Source organism: Nycticebus coucang, chromosome 11 (assembly GCF_027406575.1).
Source record: "Nycticebus coucang isolate mNycCou1 chromosome 11, mNycCou1.pri, whole genome shotgun sequence".
Classification (NCBI taxonomy): domain Eukaryota; kingdom Metazoa; phylum Chordata; class Mammalia; order Primates; family Lorisidae; genus Nycticebus; species Nycticebus coucang.
The window spans coordinates 36,807,743-36,826,094 of NC_069790.1; the positions used below are offsets into that span (position 1 = coordinate 36,807,743).

Below are 18,352 nucleotides of genomic sequence, written 5' to 3' on the forward strand. Positions count from 1 at the left end.
ATAACCTAAGAATATGGGGAAGAGGGAGAGGGAGGGGGGAGGATGGGCGAAGGGATTGGTGGGATTACACCTATGGTGCATTTTACAAGGGTACATGTGAAACTTAGTAAATGTAGAATATAAATGTCTTAACACAATAACTAAGAAAATGCCTGGAAGGCTATGTTAACCAGTGTGATGAAAATATGTCAAATGGTCTATAAAACCAGTGTATGGTGCCCCATATCACATTAATGTACACAGCTCTGGTTTAATAATAAAATAAATAAATAAATAAAACTAAATTAAAATAAAATGAAATAAAATTCATGCGTATAATTAGCCATACTAATGCTATGGACTTTTCTCCATCATCTGCTACTTTTTCAAATTTACAGTATTTCCTATATTCAAAAAACCCATGGGAAAAATATACTTTTATTTTGGTGGAGTGGGGAGAATATTCTCAAAAGTTTAGTGATAAGCCAAAAATTTGGGGTTAGATTTCTTAATTTAATAATAGATTTCTTCAGGAAAGTTTTTATATATTAATACTTAGGTATTCAGTGTCTGAAATAAAAATGAGTGTATTTTTTTCTTTTTTTTTTTTTGTAGAGACAGAGTCTCACTTTATGGCCCTCGGTAGAGTGCCGTGGCCTCACACAGCTCACAGCAACCTCCAACTCCTGGGCTTAAGCGATTCTCTTGCCTCAGCCTCCCGAGTAGCTGGGACTACAGGCGCCCGCCACAGCGCCCGGCTGTTTTTTGGTTGCAGTTTGGCCGGGGCTGGGTTTGAACCCACCACCCTCGGTATATGGGGCCGGCGCCTTACCGACTGAGCCACAGGCACCGCCCGAGTATATTTTTTTCAAAGGTTAGTGTACATAGCCACTATGAATTTGTTTAAATGAAAGATACTAATATATATGCAAAAGACTATAATCCTGAATTACTATTAATTAGTATTTAACTTAATACACAATCATCATGTTTTAATTTGGATACTAGTGGCTTTGCTAGTTTTTCTCAATAGCTGTTAACTAATAGTCTTCAGGGATCATTCATATAACCACTGTGATTCTAAAAATGTCTCTAAAGCATGGCTAAGCATGTGGTTCTAAAAATAGCTTTAAAGCATGGCTATTATTAAATGCACTTTTATTTAGCCATGTTATGCTATGCAATAACAACAAAAATACTAATGCTGAAAAAAGAATTTTAAAAACTCTACATGAAGAAAATTTTCAAAAGAATATAGTAGTTAAATGGAGAAGGATTTGAGTTAGGAGTATTGGGAATCTGTTCTGGTTATTAGGATTTTCAGCTATTCTATTTATTAGAATTTTAACTTGGAATATTTTTATATAGCCTCATTGTTTTTATTTTAATTAATATTTCTATGAAATAGAGATAATTAGGTAAGTGCTGTTGAATATTAAATATCCTAGTAGCTAGGGGAAAACAAACATTTCTGGGTCAAAGTCCTTAATAAAATATTGTTATATGTGAGCTGATTAATTAAATTGGAAGCCAAATGGGTTTGACACCATCCAACCATAGTCAGTTCATTACCTAAGGTTGTGCCAGGATGGAATGACTGGTTATGTCAAAGTTAATGGTGTTCTTTTTAATCTCAGCTACTAATGGAGTTAATCTTGATTAGAGAATACTTACAGCCTCATTAAATGCAGCTAAGTGTGAGACCATCCCATAATGTCTGAACCTGTGTGTCACATCAAAACACTTTAAAGGTTGAATATGTGAGGTTCTGGGTGCTGTCATCCGGTGGTTTCTCCACATTGGTGGCTCCTATTTACAAGAGCTCATTGAAAACCCTAAATAGATTCCAGGCTACTATAGAGTCCTTGCTGCATGTATCTGAACACTGAGTGCAGAGAAGACTCCCCTGGATTTCGAATCAGACTCAAAGAATTGGAAGATTTTCACCAACCACATTTAGCACAAAGAGCATAAAGGAATGCTACAATTTATGAACATGACTGTTCACCAGCATCCCAGAGGGAAAGTTTTCAAATTGTATTTTCAAAATATCCCAGAGTTTCCGACATTATGCAAATGGAAAATTTTAATTTAAACTATTTTAAAGGCCATAATTAAAGACACCATGTATTCTAAATTTCTCGTTAGTATGAGCAGCGATTAACTTGAGCTGCCAGGTTAACTAGTTTGGAAACACGTGTTCTCGCCTGTAATCCCAGATACTCGGGAGGCTGAGGCAGGAGAATCGCTTAGGCCCAGGAGTTGGAGGTTGCTGTGAGCTGTGTGAGGCCACGGCACTCTACTGAGGGCCATAAAGTGAGACTCTGGCTCTACAAAAAAAAAAAAAAACAAAGGAAACACGTGTTTAAAATAAAGTTTCTTCTGCCTTGTTGTGTGTATATTTGGAATTTTCATAAACAGGGACTCTATAGGGAGCTCCCACTCTTCTGTGTATGCAGACTGTTCATATCCACTCACTTGAAACTGTCCAATCAGGCACATTACCATAGCTTTCCTATACTGGCCTTAATTTATACCCAGCAAGGCCTAGACACATCTGTTTGGGAACCAGCTTTTGCCATAGTGGAATGGTAAATTAGATTAGTGATTGCTAATGTATTGCAGCATGATACAACATTATAAGTGCAGGCTTTTTTTAATGTTTTAGATACATTATGTATGTAAGATTTATTATTTTAATAAAGAATGCTATTATTTACCATAAATAACATTTAAATTCCATTAAGACCTTTGCTTTGTTTTAATTAAGGGTATCTGACAATTAAAACGCAAGCTTTATATATAGCATTTATCTTTATAGATCAGGATTGTTTTGATGTTCTGCAACCAAAGAAAACATAGAAATAAATAATAATTATAGATGTCATCCCAATCTCTTACCTCAGTGTCTTGTGTTCATAAATATAACCTTATTCTCATTGATCTACTTCTGAGGTAACTGTTACTGGCTATTCCTAAAAGATATAGAATTTTTCTTTCATCTAGTCTTCAACATGGTGCTATAGAGCTCTGGTCCAGACAATTCTTTTTACTTATATAACGTGTAGATCTTGGAAAGCATGAGGGTTCTACTCCAGTGGCCTTATCTAATTCTAATTACCTCTCAAATGCCCCATTTCCTACTACTATCATATGAAGGGGTAAGGTTTTCATATGGAGTAGTGGGGGTGGGGGATATAGTGTTCACTCCATAATAGCATACAAGCTTGTTACTCTTAGAATTTATTACTGTTTCATATAACTAAAGATTTGATGTCCAGAATGAAAAAGATGTGAAAATTAAAACTTATCATAAAATAAATTCTAAGTTGAGGAGACTGGATAAGACTATCATGGCGGGCTCGGCGCCTGTAACTCAGAGGTTAGGGCACCAGCCACGTACAGCAGGGCTGGCAGGTTCAAGCCCAGCCTGGGCCTGCGAAACAACATTGACAACTACAACAAAAAAATAAACAGGCATTGTGGTGGCGCCTATAGTCCTAGCTATTTGGGAGGCTGAGACAAGAGAATCGCTTAAGCCCAAGAGTTTGAGGTTGCTGTGAGCTGTGACTTTATGGCACTCTATCTAGGGTGACACAGTGAGACTCTGTCTCAAAAAAAAAAAAAAAAAGGCTATCATGGCAAAATTACTAGCCTGCCTTCTGCATGTCATCTATCATTTTGTAAATGATATTGAAGGTCAGAGCTTGCCTGTTTAGCAGTTCCTTATTATGTGTGAACTGGACTCTTCCAAGAGCACTGAAGGCAAAGAGGTGAAGCAAATGTGACCTGATTTGATTGGTTTAAAAAAAAAAAAGAAAAGAAATCAGGAAGAAGCATGTTATAATATGTGGAACCCAATTCTTTTCGATCTAATGCTGATATACTGCATAAAGACCCAGCAAGGCCTTTCTGTCTAGAGTCTTCTCTGTGCACACATTCCTTCCTTCTGGGTGTACAGGGCCCTCCATAGAATAGGGGGCTCGTGACCTACAGTCAAAAAGGTAGATAAGAGTATTTCTCGATGGCCCCTGCTCTCCACTTTTAACTTGGACTCAACTCTGTCTTCACTATAATAAGAAAATCACTCATCGCATTCCCAACTTCTTATAGATGCATTTGAGAGATAAATTGGAATGGCCTTGGAATTGGATGTGGATCTGCTGTGTTTTATTAATTCATTGTTCTTGCCTAAACTTAAATAAATGACTTTGGAAAGCCTTAATTTATTAGATATGAAGGCTTCATTCGCTGCAGGACTGGAGTGTATACCTCAGAAATCTTGTAGAATTCTTTTTTTTTGGTAAAAGCACATTATTTATGCATTGGTTTTCTATAACATTTACCTACAAATATAAATGAGGTTAGGAAAAAATGATGGTAAAATTGTATGTTTAGAGCAGCAGTTCTCAACCTGTGGGTCACGACCCACAGGAACTGTATTAAAGGGCTGCAACATTAGGAAGGTTGAGAACTGCTGGCTTAGAGAGCCTTGCAACAAAAAAATATCTCATTGCTTGAGGCATTCTATGTAAGGAGTTTTTCAAATCTTAATTTTAATAAGTAATGTATTTTGTGGCAAAATTCTTCTTTTCTAACCCCTCCCACTACCATCATCATTTACTATACTTCTACCACACACAGTCTCCTGGGGCCTGGATACACAGCTGTCCTTCTTAGCAACCTCTTAACTTACCTTGTATTGTCTGTTTGCTTTCTTTGCAGAGACCCTCCTCGATGACTTCCTTCTCACGTACACTGTTTTCATGACCACTGATGACTTGTGTCAAGCGCTGTTAAGGCAATATCCTTTGTTAACTTCAGGATGCCCGGTCGGCTTCCCCTCGGACAGATGTCCCATTTTAGGAATGAACTGCCTTTCTTAATTTACTCAACTCCACGGTGGAGTGTGGATACTTAAATATTAATGTAACAATATCCAAAGTAAAAGATGAAATGAGACAGAACAGACAGGGGGAACTGGGAGTGCCGAGCAGTTGTTTTCACACTCTGTCATGTGGGTAACTTGTGCTGTTTATATTGAGTTTGCTCAGATCTGTGCTTTGTGATCACTTAGATTTCTGGAGGTAAATTTGGCCTTCTGGGTAAACCCCCAAATTAAGAGGTTAAATGGGTTGGCAAGATCACACAATAAGTGGACTTGGAGGAAACTTAGTCACTGAGCATCAGAGCACTTGTACTGGGAAATGTACATAACATGTGATAACATAATATGTGATAACATGTTCCTGGCAGGCATCCCAGGGAGTGAGGCCATTCCCGCACTTGGGAGGTCTAGACTAGCCCCTGGAATTATCATCTTTTCAGAGCTTTGTCACTGCATGCTCCCTCAGAATGGTAGATATGATGAAAAGGTTAATAACCAGCTAAGACCTGTATAATTTTATCTACTGTCTAGAAGAGAGGAAACATAGAAACAGTAGGAGGCCAAAAACCAAAGCCATGTAAACTTAAGGTCTCCAAATGGGCTTCTTGTCTCATGATGTTTAAAGAAGATGCTTAAGAAACATTACGTAGCCTATTAGCCATCCTGTTTGTATTAAACCAAACCAAAGATTTCACACTACCCCTCGTGAGTTGATTAAGACCTAATGATAATGGTCATTCAGTATTCCTTTCCTGTTAAATACAGTAGAACCTCCATAGTTGACCACCTCCCTGCATGGACCACCTCCTTAAGTGACCTAATTTTCATAATCTGAACATGCACCACATGTACAGATCAGTACAGCAAGCCGAGTTCCTTATGTTGATCACCTCCGTATGTTGACCAGTTTGTTGCAGTCCCTTGGGTGGTCAGCTTACAAAGGTTCTACTAATGTCGACTGTACAGCATTTTCCCACCTAAAAGAATACTTTAAATTAACAATGAAGGACATAAAGTAAAACCTCTTTTAAAAAAATGTATAAACTAGACATTACTTTTTAGTGCTTGCTTATATCTTTTAACCAAGCAAAGCTATAATAGATGTTTTGATCCTTTTTAGAACCAGTTCATAAAACTGATTTTGAAACATTAATGGTTAGTTTTCAGTTTGGAAAATTTCAATGATCTGTGCAGATTTCTTCCAAGTAGAGTGTTGCTAAGAAACTTAGCAATAATTGTAAGATTTTGAATTCCTCTTTCTTCAAAAGTGTTTTGGAAAAATATCTGTGAGGTAATTTCATCTACATTTTAATGCTAACATATTTCTAAAACAATCACCATCCATTAAGTAATATAAATTGTGTCTTTATGCAAAGTAGATGCCTTCACACTACTGTCTTTAACTATGACCCTAATATTCTTTGTGATTACCATTTAATAATTTAGCGCTTCATAAAATGTCCCTAAACAATCTTTAAAACTGTGAGTGTTTGACTAAGACTTTTTATGTGAAATTTTAGTTTAGATTCTTAGCAGCCTTTTTACCAATTATCAAAACCCATGAAATCTAAAACATTTTAAGCCAGGAGTCTTTCTATGTGATGGTTTCTATATAATTGCATCCTCTGCCTTTTTTGAAATATTACAAAACACAACTAAAAATATGGCATCCATATTTAATGTGAAATATTTGGATGCACCGTTATTAGTGAAGATGTCTATTCCACTACTGCCAACTTCTGAGGAGTGGTCCAAATCGTTTTGTTTGTTTGCTTTTCCCCATGATTTTTGAATAGTATTTGTAGATTACAGCCATTTGTGCTGGATTTGGATGTTTTAGATAAGTATTTTTGTTAGAATAGGATTTAATAACTTTTTTTTTTTTAAGACAGAGTCTCACTATGTCACCCTCAGAGTGCCGTGGCGTCACAGCTCACAGCAACCTCAAACACTTGGGCTTAAGGGATTCTCTTGCCTCAGTCTCCCAAGTAGCTGGGACTACAGGTGCCCGCCACAACGCCTGGCTATTTGGGGGGGTGGGGGGGGAATTTAATAACTTTCATCTTTTATCACCATAATGCACATCATTAAGCTCATGGTCCTGGGCCAGTTAATGTTCTTTACATCACACAGAAGTTACCACTCTCATCCCATGCCGTTCCACTGTACCCACCATAAGCTAACTTTATAGATCAGTATAACCTAGCACAAACTAAATGTAAAATAATGTATATACCCTAATATTGAAAACTGGACTAATACAAATGCAGATTTAACCCCCAAATATTTTAAAATTATATACTTTGCCATGAGGAGAACAAGGTTTAGCAAATGGATGTTACAACTATGTTAGAAGAATGGTTCAGGGGTCAATCCCTGAAATTGCTTTATTCTGCTGGTCTCTAAGTGTAGAATCGTATGTATGGATTTGAATAAAAAGCTCAGATCTTCACTTACATGTGCTGGCTTAAAAAAAAAGCTCTTAGGATTTTTTTAATTTTCTAGATTTTTTCCTTTATATTAGTAAAGCAATGTTATACTCACAGAAGAAGAAAGGATGTTTGTATAAGTAGAAATAATGTAAGATAAATCTTTATATTTTGCCTCACACTGCCACCCAAGCTGGAGTGCAATTACAACATTATAGCTCACTTTTATCCTGACCTCCTGGGCTCGATCCTCCTGCCTTAGCCACCCCAATTGCTGGGACTGTAGGTATGTGCCACCCACTGTGCTCAGCTAGAGATTTATCGTAAGTTTAAACTAACCAATCCCATCTATATGCTATTTGGAGAAAATATTTATTGGACATGGTATAATTTTAAAGAATAAGAGAAAAATTAGGAGAAATAGGAACTTTATAAGATACTTTCTGTGTTTGCCTGAGTCTGTTTCACAGATGGAAATCCAAGACGGGCTTAAGGTACTTCTGCAGGACAGGGAGGTAGTGACTGAATTCTACTTTAAAATAATACAAAGCCTCCTTACAAAGCCTGCTATAGAATTTATTCCTATTTTGCAAATATATCATCATAAAAGAATATATAATTCTGTCCAACAACCCTTAAGCCTATCTGTCTTTAGTGTTAGAGCATTTCCTGTTTCTACTCATCTTCTTGGTGTGTCCAAGACTCTCAGAAATTATCATTTTGGAGACAGATCAGTTTAGAACATGCCAAGATGCTGTCTTATTCCTGGTCATTTAAATACTTTGCCCTCGAGGTTATAATTTTAATAGCATAGTTAATACATGGTCATTGTATACAAATCAAGAAATACTAATAAGTAAAATAAAAATTCTTGTTCCTTGAAATCTCATTACCTTGAGAAGCCACTGATAACTATTAAGGACATAGCCCTCCAGATAGTGAGATTATTCATATAAATAAGCATTATTAACAGAAACGTATAATCCTAACATGGTTTTTTCTTACTTTTCTAACTCAGCAATCTAGTATGAATGTTCCATGTCAGTAAGTTGTCCCGCTGCACCGTCATTGTTTTGGCTGCAGAATAGTCCGTTAAGTGGACATGTAGTAATTTAGTTAACTGTCCTCAATTGTCGAAGGCTTTGGGTTATCTCCTATTTAATTTTTTTAATTTTATTTTAATCAAAATGAAAATGAGCAATCCCTCTACCTCTATGTTTGCATATTCATCCTATGCTGTTTTTGAAGTAAATTCTTAGCTCTGAGCATCTGAATCATGTCACAAACAGTGCTTCAGAAATTTGCTCATTTGGAACTACTTTGGAAGTACCTGGTTTTATGGAGTGTAAATTTCTGAGGATCAGAAACTATCTGGCCTAGTTCTGACCTAACTTATTGAAATTAATAGTATTCACCTGCGCAGTGAGGCCAGCTCTCTTCTTGGAGCCACTCTGGAAATTAATGGGCCTCTGAGCATCTCTTTGAACTGGCATTAACCCCATGCTGCCCGTGGAGCTGTGTCAGCAGCTGCCGGTGCAGGCGCACACCCTTCACTTCCTGGCTGGCCACTGAGCAGATTTCAGTCCTTTCCTTCGGTTAGTGTTTGCTCTTTTCAGGGCACATCTTTTGTTGTCCCTGTAAAATTATTCTCTTCCTCTTGCATGTTTGTATACTTGTATGCCTCAGTGCATTATATAAAGACAGGAATAACCGATCTCTTTGCATGTTTTTATTGTCAACAATGCGATGTTCTTTCTTAACCATTTGCACCTATTCTGCTAAGAAGTATCAAGGCAAAGAGGAAAACTCAGATGTTCCTTGTCGGAAGCGTAAAGTCTTGCATCTTGTTTCCCAGTGGATTGCTCTGTACAAAGACTGGTTACATGAAGACGAACATTCAAAAATGTTCCTAAAGGTAATCTAACACTTCCAGACAGTCCTGGATGCCAAATGACGGATTTTATTTTTAGTTTTGCATTTCAAAAATCTTATTTGTTAGGTAATAGTCATTCAACTTTTTTGTGATAGTTAAATCACAAGTTGAGATTGAGAATATATAATTTGATTTTAACTTCTGAGGCTTGATATTTCCTACTGGAAGTCATGGGAATTTTTTTGGAGACAGAGCCTCACTATGTTGCCCTTGGTAGAGTGCTGTGGCGTCACAGCTCACAGCAACCTCAAACTCTTGGGCTTAAGCAATTCTCTTGCCTCAGCCTCCCAAGTAGATGGGACTACAGGCACCCGCCACAACGCCCAGCTATTTTTCTGTTGCAGTTGTCATTGTTGCTTAGCTGGCCGGGGCTGGATTCAAACCCTCCAGCCTCAGTATATGTAGCTGGCGCCGTAAACAATGTGCTACGGGTGCCGAGCCAGTCATGGGAATTTTTATAGCAAATGAAATAAGGAAGCTAAACCAAAATATGTTTTAAGATTTGATTCTATTTGATATGTTGAAATTTATAAGGGTTTTTTGTTTGTTTTTTTGTCGGGGAGGTGTTTCGTTTTATTGAGACAAGGTCTCACACTGCCAACCAAGCTAGAGTGAAGTAACACCATTATAGCTCACTTTTATCCTGAACTCCTGGGCTCAAGCGATCCTCCTGCCTTAGCCACCCCAGTAGCTGAGACTGTAGTTATGTGCCGCCCACTGTGCCTACAGATTTATCATAAGTTTAAACTAACCAATCCCTTTTTTTGCATTATTATTATTATTGCTTAATATTTCGATGTACCAATTGTCTGATTCCTTTTCAGAATGCATTTGTTTGTTCGTTCTTTACAAGGTTTTTTGTTTCTAATCCTTATCTTAAACATTGTTGTCATTATTAAAGTTTGTCTTTTTAATTTTGTGAAGGCAAAAAAAAAATGGAAACATAATTAACACATGTGTATGTAAAAATTAAAATTAAAACCAATCCCACATATACTATTTGGAGAAAATATTTATTGGACATGGTATAATTTGAAACAATAATAATTTATAAAATAGATCTAACCTAGATTTACATTTGGAATTAGATCAAAGTGATTTATTTTTTCTGATCGTTAATAGGCTTCAGTATCTTTTCAACACAGATGATTCTCTGGAGATGATTAGCAGATAGTTGGATTCCTTTGGCCACCAAAACCATATTGGATATACAGGTTAAACAGAGAAGAGGTAGGATGGAATTCTAGCAGAGAATTCTAGCTCTGGTTAGGCAAGTGCCTAAATTGATTCTGCCTTTCATGATGGAAACCACTTTGAATTCAACTTTCAGATGTCATGTAGGCATCCAATTAAAAACTGGTCTCACCAACTCTTTGGCTAAACGTATTATTTTTGAAACAACTGGATAATTTAATTCAGTTGATATTTTGTTCTCTCAAATAATTATGTGAATATTATTTTTTTAAATATTAGAATATTCAGGGACATCTTGAGTATCTAGCTTGGGATCTTGAAGTTTCCAGAATTCCTAGCTGTAGCTCTTAAAAGTAGGTTGAGAACCATGGCAGTTGAGTGAGGGACTAGGAGAGAGAATCCCACTCCCGATCTCACTGGAGCCTTGTTAAACCCTTGTATTGTTCTAGATTACTTCTATTTCCTTGGGCAGGATAGCCATTGTATGAGCTTTAATGCCAACAAAATGAGCATTAAGCCATTTTAACTGTCATTTGTCTTTTCTCCCCAGACCATATATAGGAATGTACTGGATGATGTCTATGAATATCCAATACTTGAAAAAGAATTGAAAGAATTTCAGAAGATACTTGGAATGCACCGTCGTCAGTGAGTATTTCCTTTTTCTCAGTTATAGTCCATGAAAAAAAGCAGCAGCCAGTGTGATGGAGTTTGGGATATCTTATGCATTAAAGTTGATTTTGATCAGTTTGACCCAGATATTTCTTGATTCCTCAGCTTTTCTAGTAGTAAATAGTATATTTGATTCTTGTATCTCAAAAATGAAGGAACACTGAATCAGACTCATTGACTATTTCTTAACCCTGTTTGATATAATAAAAACAAACTGGACTATAACAATCTGGTATATAAAAACATTTAATAAATTATTATATTTAATTTTTAAAGTTTGTTTAACTTGTCATTTGGGGGCTCAATGAAATAGGAATAAAAGTTTTATAAATAGGTCCCAGTGAGCCATGGAATATTTTAAAAGCTCAACATTATGGGTTCCTTGAGGTTTCCTTATAAATTTAGAAAGATTAAAGAAAATGATTTACTCAAAGACTCTTGGCAGGTCCAAGTATCCGCTAGGTATAGGCTATTAATCTTTCAGGTTGGAACAGCCAACTTTACTGTAACATTACCACTCTCTCTCTTTATTAATTTTGGTAAATGAAAACATCAGGCCATTTAGTTTTCAAGTACAACTGCATAATTCATCTGAAGGGAAAAATCATCCTCTGATTTGCAACGTAGTTTATGCTTAGTAAACATGAAGCATATATATTGTCAAGTTGTGAAAAGCTTAAGTGTTCTGCAGTCACAAATGCAATTCTCATAGAAAAATGTTAATTCGGCCCTTTTAAATTACTGATTTGAGATTTAAAGTCTGACTTAATTTTAGTGAAGAGAGACCCCCATTGCAAATGAAACATCTTTATAAATGAATCTTAGGGAGTAAACCATATGTAAAACTCAGTCATCAAAACCTCACATTGAGAGATTCAGAAGCAAGGTACAAGTTAGCACAGTACTTTATAAATGAGTGTTGTGGTGGTCTTTTATCACAATATATATAATTGTTTTTCAACTTTTTTTATCTCATGGCACACTTGAGCCTATAAAACTTCCACAGCACAATTAAATTATGTTGATTAAAAAAAAAAAAGAAAAAAAGAGTATCTGGGTGCGGTGGCTCACACCTACAATGCCAGCACTGTGGCAGGCTGAGGAGGGAGAATTGTTTGAGCTCAGGAGTTCAAGACTCTCCTGAGCAAGAGTGAGACCCCGACTCATGAAAAAAATGGAAAAACCCAGCTGGGTGCCGCAGTGAGCACCGATAATCCCAGCGGCTTCTGCAGACTGAGGAGGGAGAATTGTTTGAGCTCAGGAGTTCAAGACTCGCCTGAGCAAGAGTGAGACCCCGACTCATGAAAAAAATGGAAAATCCCAGCTGGGTGCCACAGTGAGCACCTATAATCCCTGCAGCTTCCGCAGGCTGAGGCAGCAGGATGCCCATAGGCCGAGTTTGAGGTTACAGTGAGCTACAACACTACCACACTCTGTTCAGGGGCATCGGGTGGGACTGTGTCTCAACAACTACAACAAAAAAGGCAAAGAAATAAAATAAACCAAAAAGAAAGAAGAAAAAAGAGAGAGTAAAATAATAGAATATACTTATTATGCTTTGAACTCTTGAAAATAATTTAATTATCTTCAAAAATTTTTGTGGCCCACCTAAGATCCTCTCACAGCACACCAGTGCTGTGGCACACCGGTTGAAAATCACTGGTCTGTTTTATATTAAATTTCTATAGCCTGAGACTAATAAGAACATATGAACTAATAAATGAAACAAAAGAATAAAAGTCAAGCTTTTCAGGGCAGCGCCTGTGGCTCAATGAGTAGGGTGCCAGCCCCATATACCGAGGGTGGCAGGTTCAAACCCAGCGCAGCCAAACTGCAACAGAAAAATAGCCGGGCATTGTGGCAAGCACATGTAGTCCCAGCTACTCAGGAGGCTGAGGCAAGAGAATCGCCTAAGCCCAAGAGCTGGAGGTTGCTGTGAGCTGTGACGTCACAGCACTCTACCCAGGACAATAAAGTGAGACTCTGTCTCTTAAAAAAAAAAAAAAGTAAAAAAAAAATTCAAGCTTTTCATTAACATAATCCCCCAAAAGGAAGTTGCTGTGTGCTATAAAGCAGACCAATTATAGTTAGAAACTTTAATCCATAGTTTAATATATTTAAATAATTAAGTACATTAATGGAATTTTATATATTCTGTTTTAAAAACTTACATAAGAGTGGTAAATAATAGATCAAAACAAGAAAACGATATTAAGAAATGATTCTTGCCTTTTTAGTATAAGATTATGAAATATCTTTAGATTCTAGAATAAGATTTGAGCCCAGATATTGAACTCATAACATTTTTCTGTAGCCCCAGTGCACAAATAGAGGAGAAAGTATTTTTTTTCTGAGAATAAGATTGATACTTTTAACTTATGGTTTACCCAATGCATGAAATTGGCCCCAGCCCCTGCTCCCCATAAGGGGAGGTAGCCTTCAGAAGTCACCTGGCAGAGGGAATCTGGGAGCATGATTAGAGATGGGCTTCTGAACGCGCCCCACTTCACCACACACTGGAAAAGATGCACCTTGGCTAAACTTTTTAGGTATCTAAATAACAGTTTTACCTAAAATCTATCACTTATATGAGAAAATTTACTCCTGTGAGATGAAAATTGCAATTAAAAAAAATTATTTCTATGGACCAAGTTCCCATGGACTGGATAGATCCAGTTCCTCCCTCAGTTTTTGGCTTCACTTTCTGTGGGTAGAAAACAAAACGCACCTGTTGAATGGAAAGCTTCTTTACTTCCTGGTTCATTTGAAATGCAGAGTCTACTGTTAAGTGTGTTATACATAGTAAATTAATGAATGCCATGTTTTATCTTTTTTTAAAGAGCAAAATACTCTACTTGGTGCATGAAAATGAGTCTTTCATAACAATAACTGCATTATTCTGGGTTTGGGACAAAGAGTGACTTCTTATCCTTTTCCTTTTAGCACTGTAGATGAGTACTCACCACAAAGAAAGGTAAGGCAGACCCTACTGTATCTGAAATGGAGTGATCTGGTTTGCAGACCTGGCCTTGCCTCACTTGCCATTTCTTCATAATTAAAAGAACATTGCCTCAAGCACAGCAGAGCAGGCTGCAGCCTAAACTTTCCTGCTTTGCCTTAGCTTCCCTGAGCTGGTTGCAGATCTGACTTCAGCCATGTGCCCTTGACTTTATGATATTCTGCTTATTTCGTGGTGCATTTTGGAGTCTCAGGATTTCCCACTGTCCCCAGTGTGATAAAAATTAGAATTTTAAAATGTCTATGCCAAAAAAGAAAAAAAAATCTAGGCAGGAATTTTGACTTCAAGACTGAAGTCATCTAAGGAAAATATTTGCAAAAAGAAAGAGAGATGGGAGCAAATGTGAATGTGTTCCCTGTTCAACTTGATGCAGAATGGATGCCAGGGACCAATTTAGGAGAATCAGACATATCAGACAGATAATCACATTAAACAATGTACCTATTTCCCCTAAGAAAGTTATTAGACTGCAGCAGAAGTATTGAAACAATCTCAAAGTTGCTTCTGTGAAAAATTTTAAAAGCAGAAGATCAAATTGAAATAACTATGACTTTGAGGTTATAATATTGGGAAGGGGAAATTATGTTTTTCTTAGCAAAAGACTCCATGTGATGTTTGTAGCCAGAGGTAGAAAATTGTGGAAGGATAGTGAAGCTTGTCACAGGGAATAATTACAGGGCCTTTTGCCTGCCCACCAGCCCTAGCCAAGGTCCATCATATTGCTCAGACTCTCCAACTTCGTTTGCATTAATTGTGTCAAGTCCCAGTTTATTTCTCTAAGATTGGATGGATGAACTTCATATTCTTTTTAAAAATTGGCTAGTTCTTTTGGAACATGTTGTAAACAGCTATGGTTTTCCAAAGGGCAGGAATGCATTCATTCATTGTTCTCTTTCTCCTTTCTCACAGAATAAAGCCCTTTTCCACCAATTCAGTCTTAAGGAGAACTGGCTCCAGCACAGAGGAGCTGTGAGTGAAACAGAGGAAAGTGAGTCTGATTTCCAGCAAGGGTTTGGGGTGGGCAGAGTAGCAGTTAATCACATCATCTTCCTGTATTAGCACACCAACCAGGCTTGAGCCATTGTTTCCAACTGTCATATTCCTTGGACCAGCATGTTAACATCAAATAGAATGGTTTTCCTTTTCATATTTTGAGTGTGAGATTTTATAATACTGTCCTGGAGCAAGGAAAGGAGGTTTCACAAAGAGCTTCATTGCTTTCTTGAGCAGAGATGGGACTGGGAAACTAAACATTTTCCTCCCAGAACCGTCTCCTCCATCTGGCCATTGCCCATGACTAATTGAAAACACTATGAAAGCCAATGTACAGGGTTTTGGCTGAGTCAGTCCCTGAGATTTAGGAAAGAAAATCTTGGGAGAAGAATGAAAGGAAAGATATGCAGCAGAAACTCCTCCCAGGCCAGGCCGTGTGGGCAGTGCCACCCATCTCAGCCACTGTAGGTCAGAGCCGCAGGGGCTCATGGCCTCGCCTGAAGAGGGCTATTCATTCAACACAAGGGGAAACACCTTTTTAGCACCCTGAAGATGCTGACATGCTTTTCCACATTAATATTTTATAGCAGGACAAGAAATGTCAGCAGTGGTCTCTTCCTGCCTAGGTAAAGGTTATGTGCAAAGTTGGTGTTCATGCTATTGTGATTTTGAGACTTGCTGTCTCAACTCACCTTTCTCCATGTGCTAAAATTCTAAGTGTGAACATTTAATATTTACCCAATTTCTTGACCATTTTTTTAAAAATTCACAGGAGGCTTATTCTGTCACATGTTTGTATATGATGCCGCTGACAGGTGGATTCTGTTGGATCACATTAAGTGTCTTCTCCACCTAGTCAAAGAACAAACAAAATGGTCTTCAACCTCCTAATTCATTAGTTGCTGACCTTCCCTGCCTGCTTGTCATTTAATTTAACTGTATAATTTTCCAAGCTGAGTTTCAAAGAGGCTAACAATTTCAAGTCCCCTGGCTTCGTTTTGTCCATCCGTTTATTAAGCAAGCTATAAACTCACCTGACATCTAGTGGCTTTTAGACTGGATTTTACCCTGCTCAAAAATTCCTTTTTTCGGGCGGTGCCTGTGGTTCATCGGTAAGGCGCCGGCCCCATATACCATGGGTGGCGGGTTCAAACCTGCCCCCGCCAAACTGCAACCAAAAAATAGCCGGGTGTTGTGGCGGGCGCCTGTAGTCCCAGCTACTCGGGAGGCTGAGGCAAGAGAATCACCTAAGCCCAGGAGTTGGAGGTTGCTGTGAGCTGTGTGAGGCCACGGCACTCTACCGAGGGCCATAAAGTGAGACTCTGTCTCTACCAAAAAAAAAAAAAAAAAAAAAAAATCCATTTCTTAGCTGGGCATTGTGGCGGGCGCCTGTAGTCCCAGCTACTCGGAAAGCTGAGGCAAGAGAATCGCCTAAGCCCAGGAGTTGGAGGTTGCTGTGAGCTGTGTGAGGCCACGGCACTCTACCGAGGGCCATAAAGTGAGACTCTGTCTCTACAAAAAAAAAAAAAAAAAAATTCCTTTTTTCAGTGGAATGGGGAAGCTTTCTTTGCTTTCACAAACCTGTTCACAAATATAAAGCAACTATTTGTTAAATGCTATTTTTTAGTAACACGCCCAACCAAACCGAATATATGAAGTGCTTCCTGGTGATCTGTTCACTTTGAATTTCTATACTAATATTTTTTTTTATTTTACTTTTTTTTTATTAAATAATAGCTGTGTACATTAATGCAATCATGGGGTACCATGCATTGAATTTCTATACTTATAAACTCATATTTACATTTTTACTTCATTTGCATTTCTATGAAAATGTTCCTGAGTTTATTTTCGTGGTGCTGTTTAAATTGTGAAATTCCTCTAGGAGCTGCACTCCCACTTTTTTTTTTTTGCAATACAGGATAGCATAATATTTAAGTATTTGATTGTTCTTCTGTCTATTCTAAAGAAACTAGTGTTCGGTACATTCAGAACAGCTGACATAGGAAGCAATGTGTTAACTACCTCCATTGCTATTAAAGTATTTTCTGCTACTCAACACTTAAAGAGAAATTTGTCCAGGACCCATTCACCCTAATAGTGATAATGTCCTAGTAATAATTATTAACACTGTACACAATAAAAAGGAAACTTAAAAGGCTTAGAAATGTAACCTCCATTTGGAAACTAAATTCATCACCACTTTGACTGTTGGCGAAGGTCATTTTTAAATGATAGAGAAAGTTGAACTCAAAAAAACACGACAGGTGATAGATTTTTCGGTAAGCTTGTGAAAATAGCAAAGTGTGGTATTCTTGATTGGGTCACTGAGACTGTTCAAAAATGTGTAAAATAAAAATTTATGAGTTAGACACTTCAATATGCTACTTTGGGAGATCTCGGCAACTCACAAAGGGATTCAGAATTACAGTGTGACTCAGGCCTGTAATCTTAGCACTTTGGGAGACCAGAGTGAGAGGATAGCTTGAGGCCAGACATTCAAGACTAGCCTGAGCAACATAGTGAGACCCAGTTTCCTCAAACAATAAAAAAGTTAGCTGTGCACAGTGATATGTGCCTATGGTCCCAGCTACTTGTGAGGCTGACAAATGATTGCTTGAGCCCAGGAGTTTGAAGTTACAGTGAGCTATGATGATGCCACTGCCCTCCACCCAGGCAACAAAGCCAGGACCCCATCTCAAAAAAAAAGTACAATGTGTGTACCACAGATTCTACTATATTGTGATCTACTTGCACAACACAGGTTTCTTGCAACAGTATGAGAAGTTCAAATATTACTCACGCTTGTTTGGCAGCTTTCTTGTGTCTGTGTCTCATGTGTTTGCAAGCCCACATTTACAGGTATATACGCTTAAGCAGTCACGTATGTACACACATGTGTAAATCCAGCAGCATGTACTTTATACCAAAGAGAACAGCAAGGTGGGTGCCTAGATTTGAAAAAGTCATGACCACAGTTCTCTGCTCTCAAACAATTCTTTTGACTTGTGCAGCATTTTGCCATGTGTATATAACAGAGCACTCCTATGTCAGTGTGAAGGCAAAAGTTTCCAGCACAGCTCAGGAGATCCTGAAAGTCGTAGCAGAAAAGATCCAGCATGCAGAAGAGGATCTGGCTCTGGTGGCCATCATGTTCTCTGGAGGTAAATTCATTTTTATCCTTGTATTAATCTCTCATTGGATCTCCTCTGAAAAGAGAAAGTTGACATTTTTTGTAGAGTAAA

General features: G+C 37.8%; 1 protein-coding gene across 4 annotated transcripts in view; it reads left to right on the forward strand.

Annotated features, from left to right (window-relative positions):
• RAPGEF5 (Rap guanine nucleotide exchange factor 5) overlaps positions 1–18,352 on the forward strand; it is a 271,113-nt gene that overhangs the window by 214,373 nt on the left and 38,388 nt on the right. For all 4 annotated transcript variants that reach the window (XM_053609433.1, XM_053609434.1, XM_053609435.1 and 1 more), the window contains 6 exons: positions 4,705–4,783; positions 9,067–9,211; positions 10,974–11,071; positions 14,039–14,069; positions 15,024–15,102; positions 18,122–18,271. In XM_053609433.1, the coding sequence (XP_053465408.1) occupies positions 4,705–4,783; positions 9,067–9,211; positions 10,974–11,071; positions 14,039–14,069; positions 15,024–15,102; positions 18,122–18,271 (582 nt within the window). The remainder of the gene's footprint in view (positions 1–4,704; positions 4,784–9,066; positions 9,212–10,973; positions 11,072–14,038; positions 14,070–15,023; positions 15,103–18,121; positions 18,272–18,352) is intronic.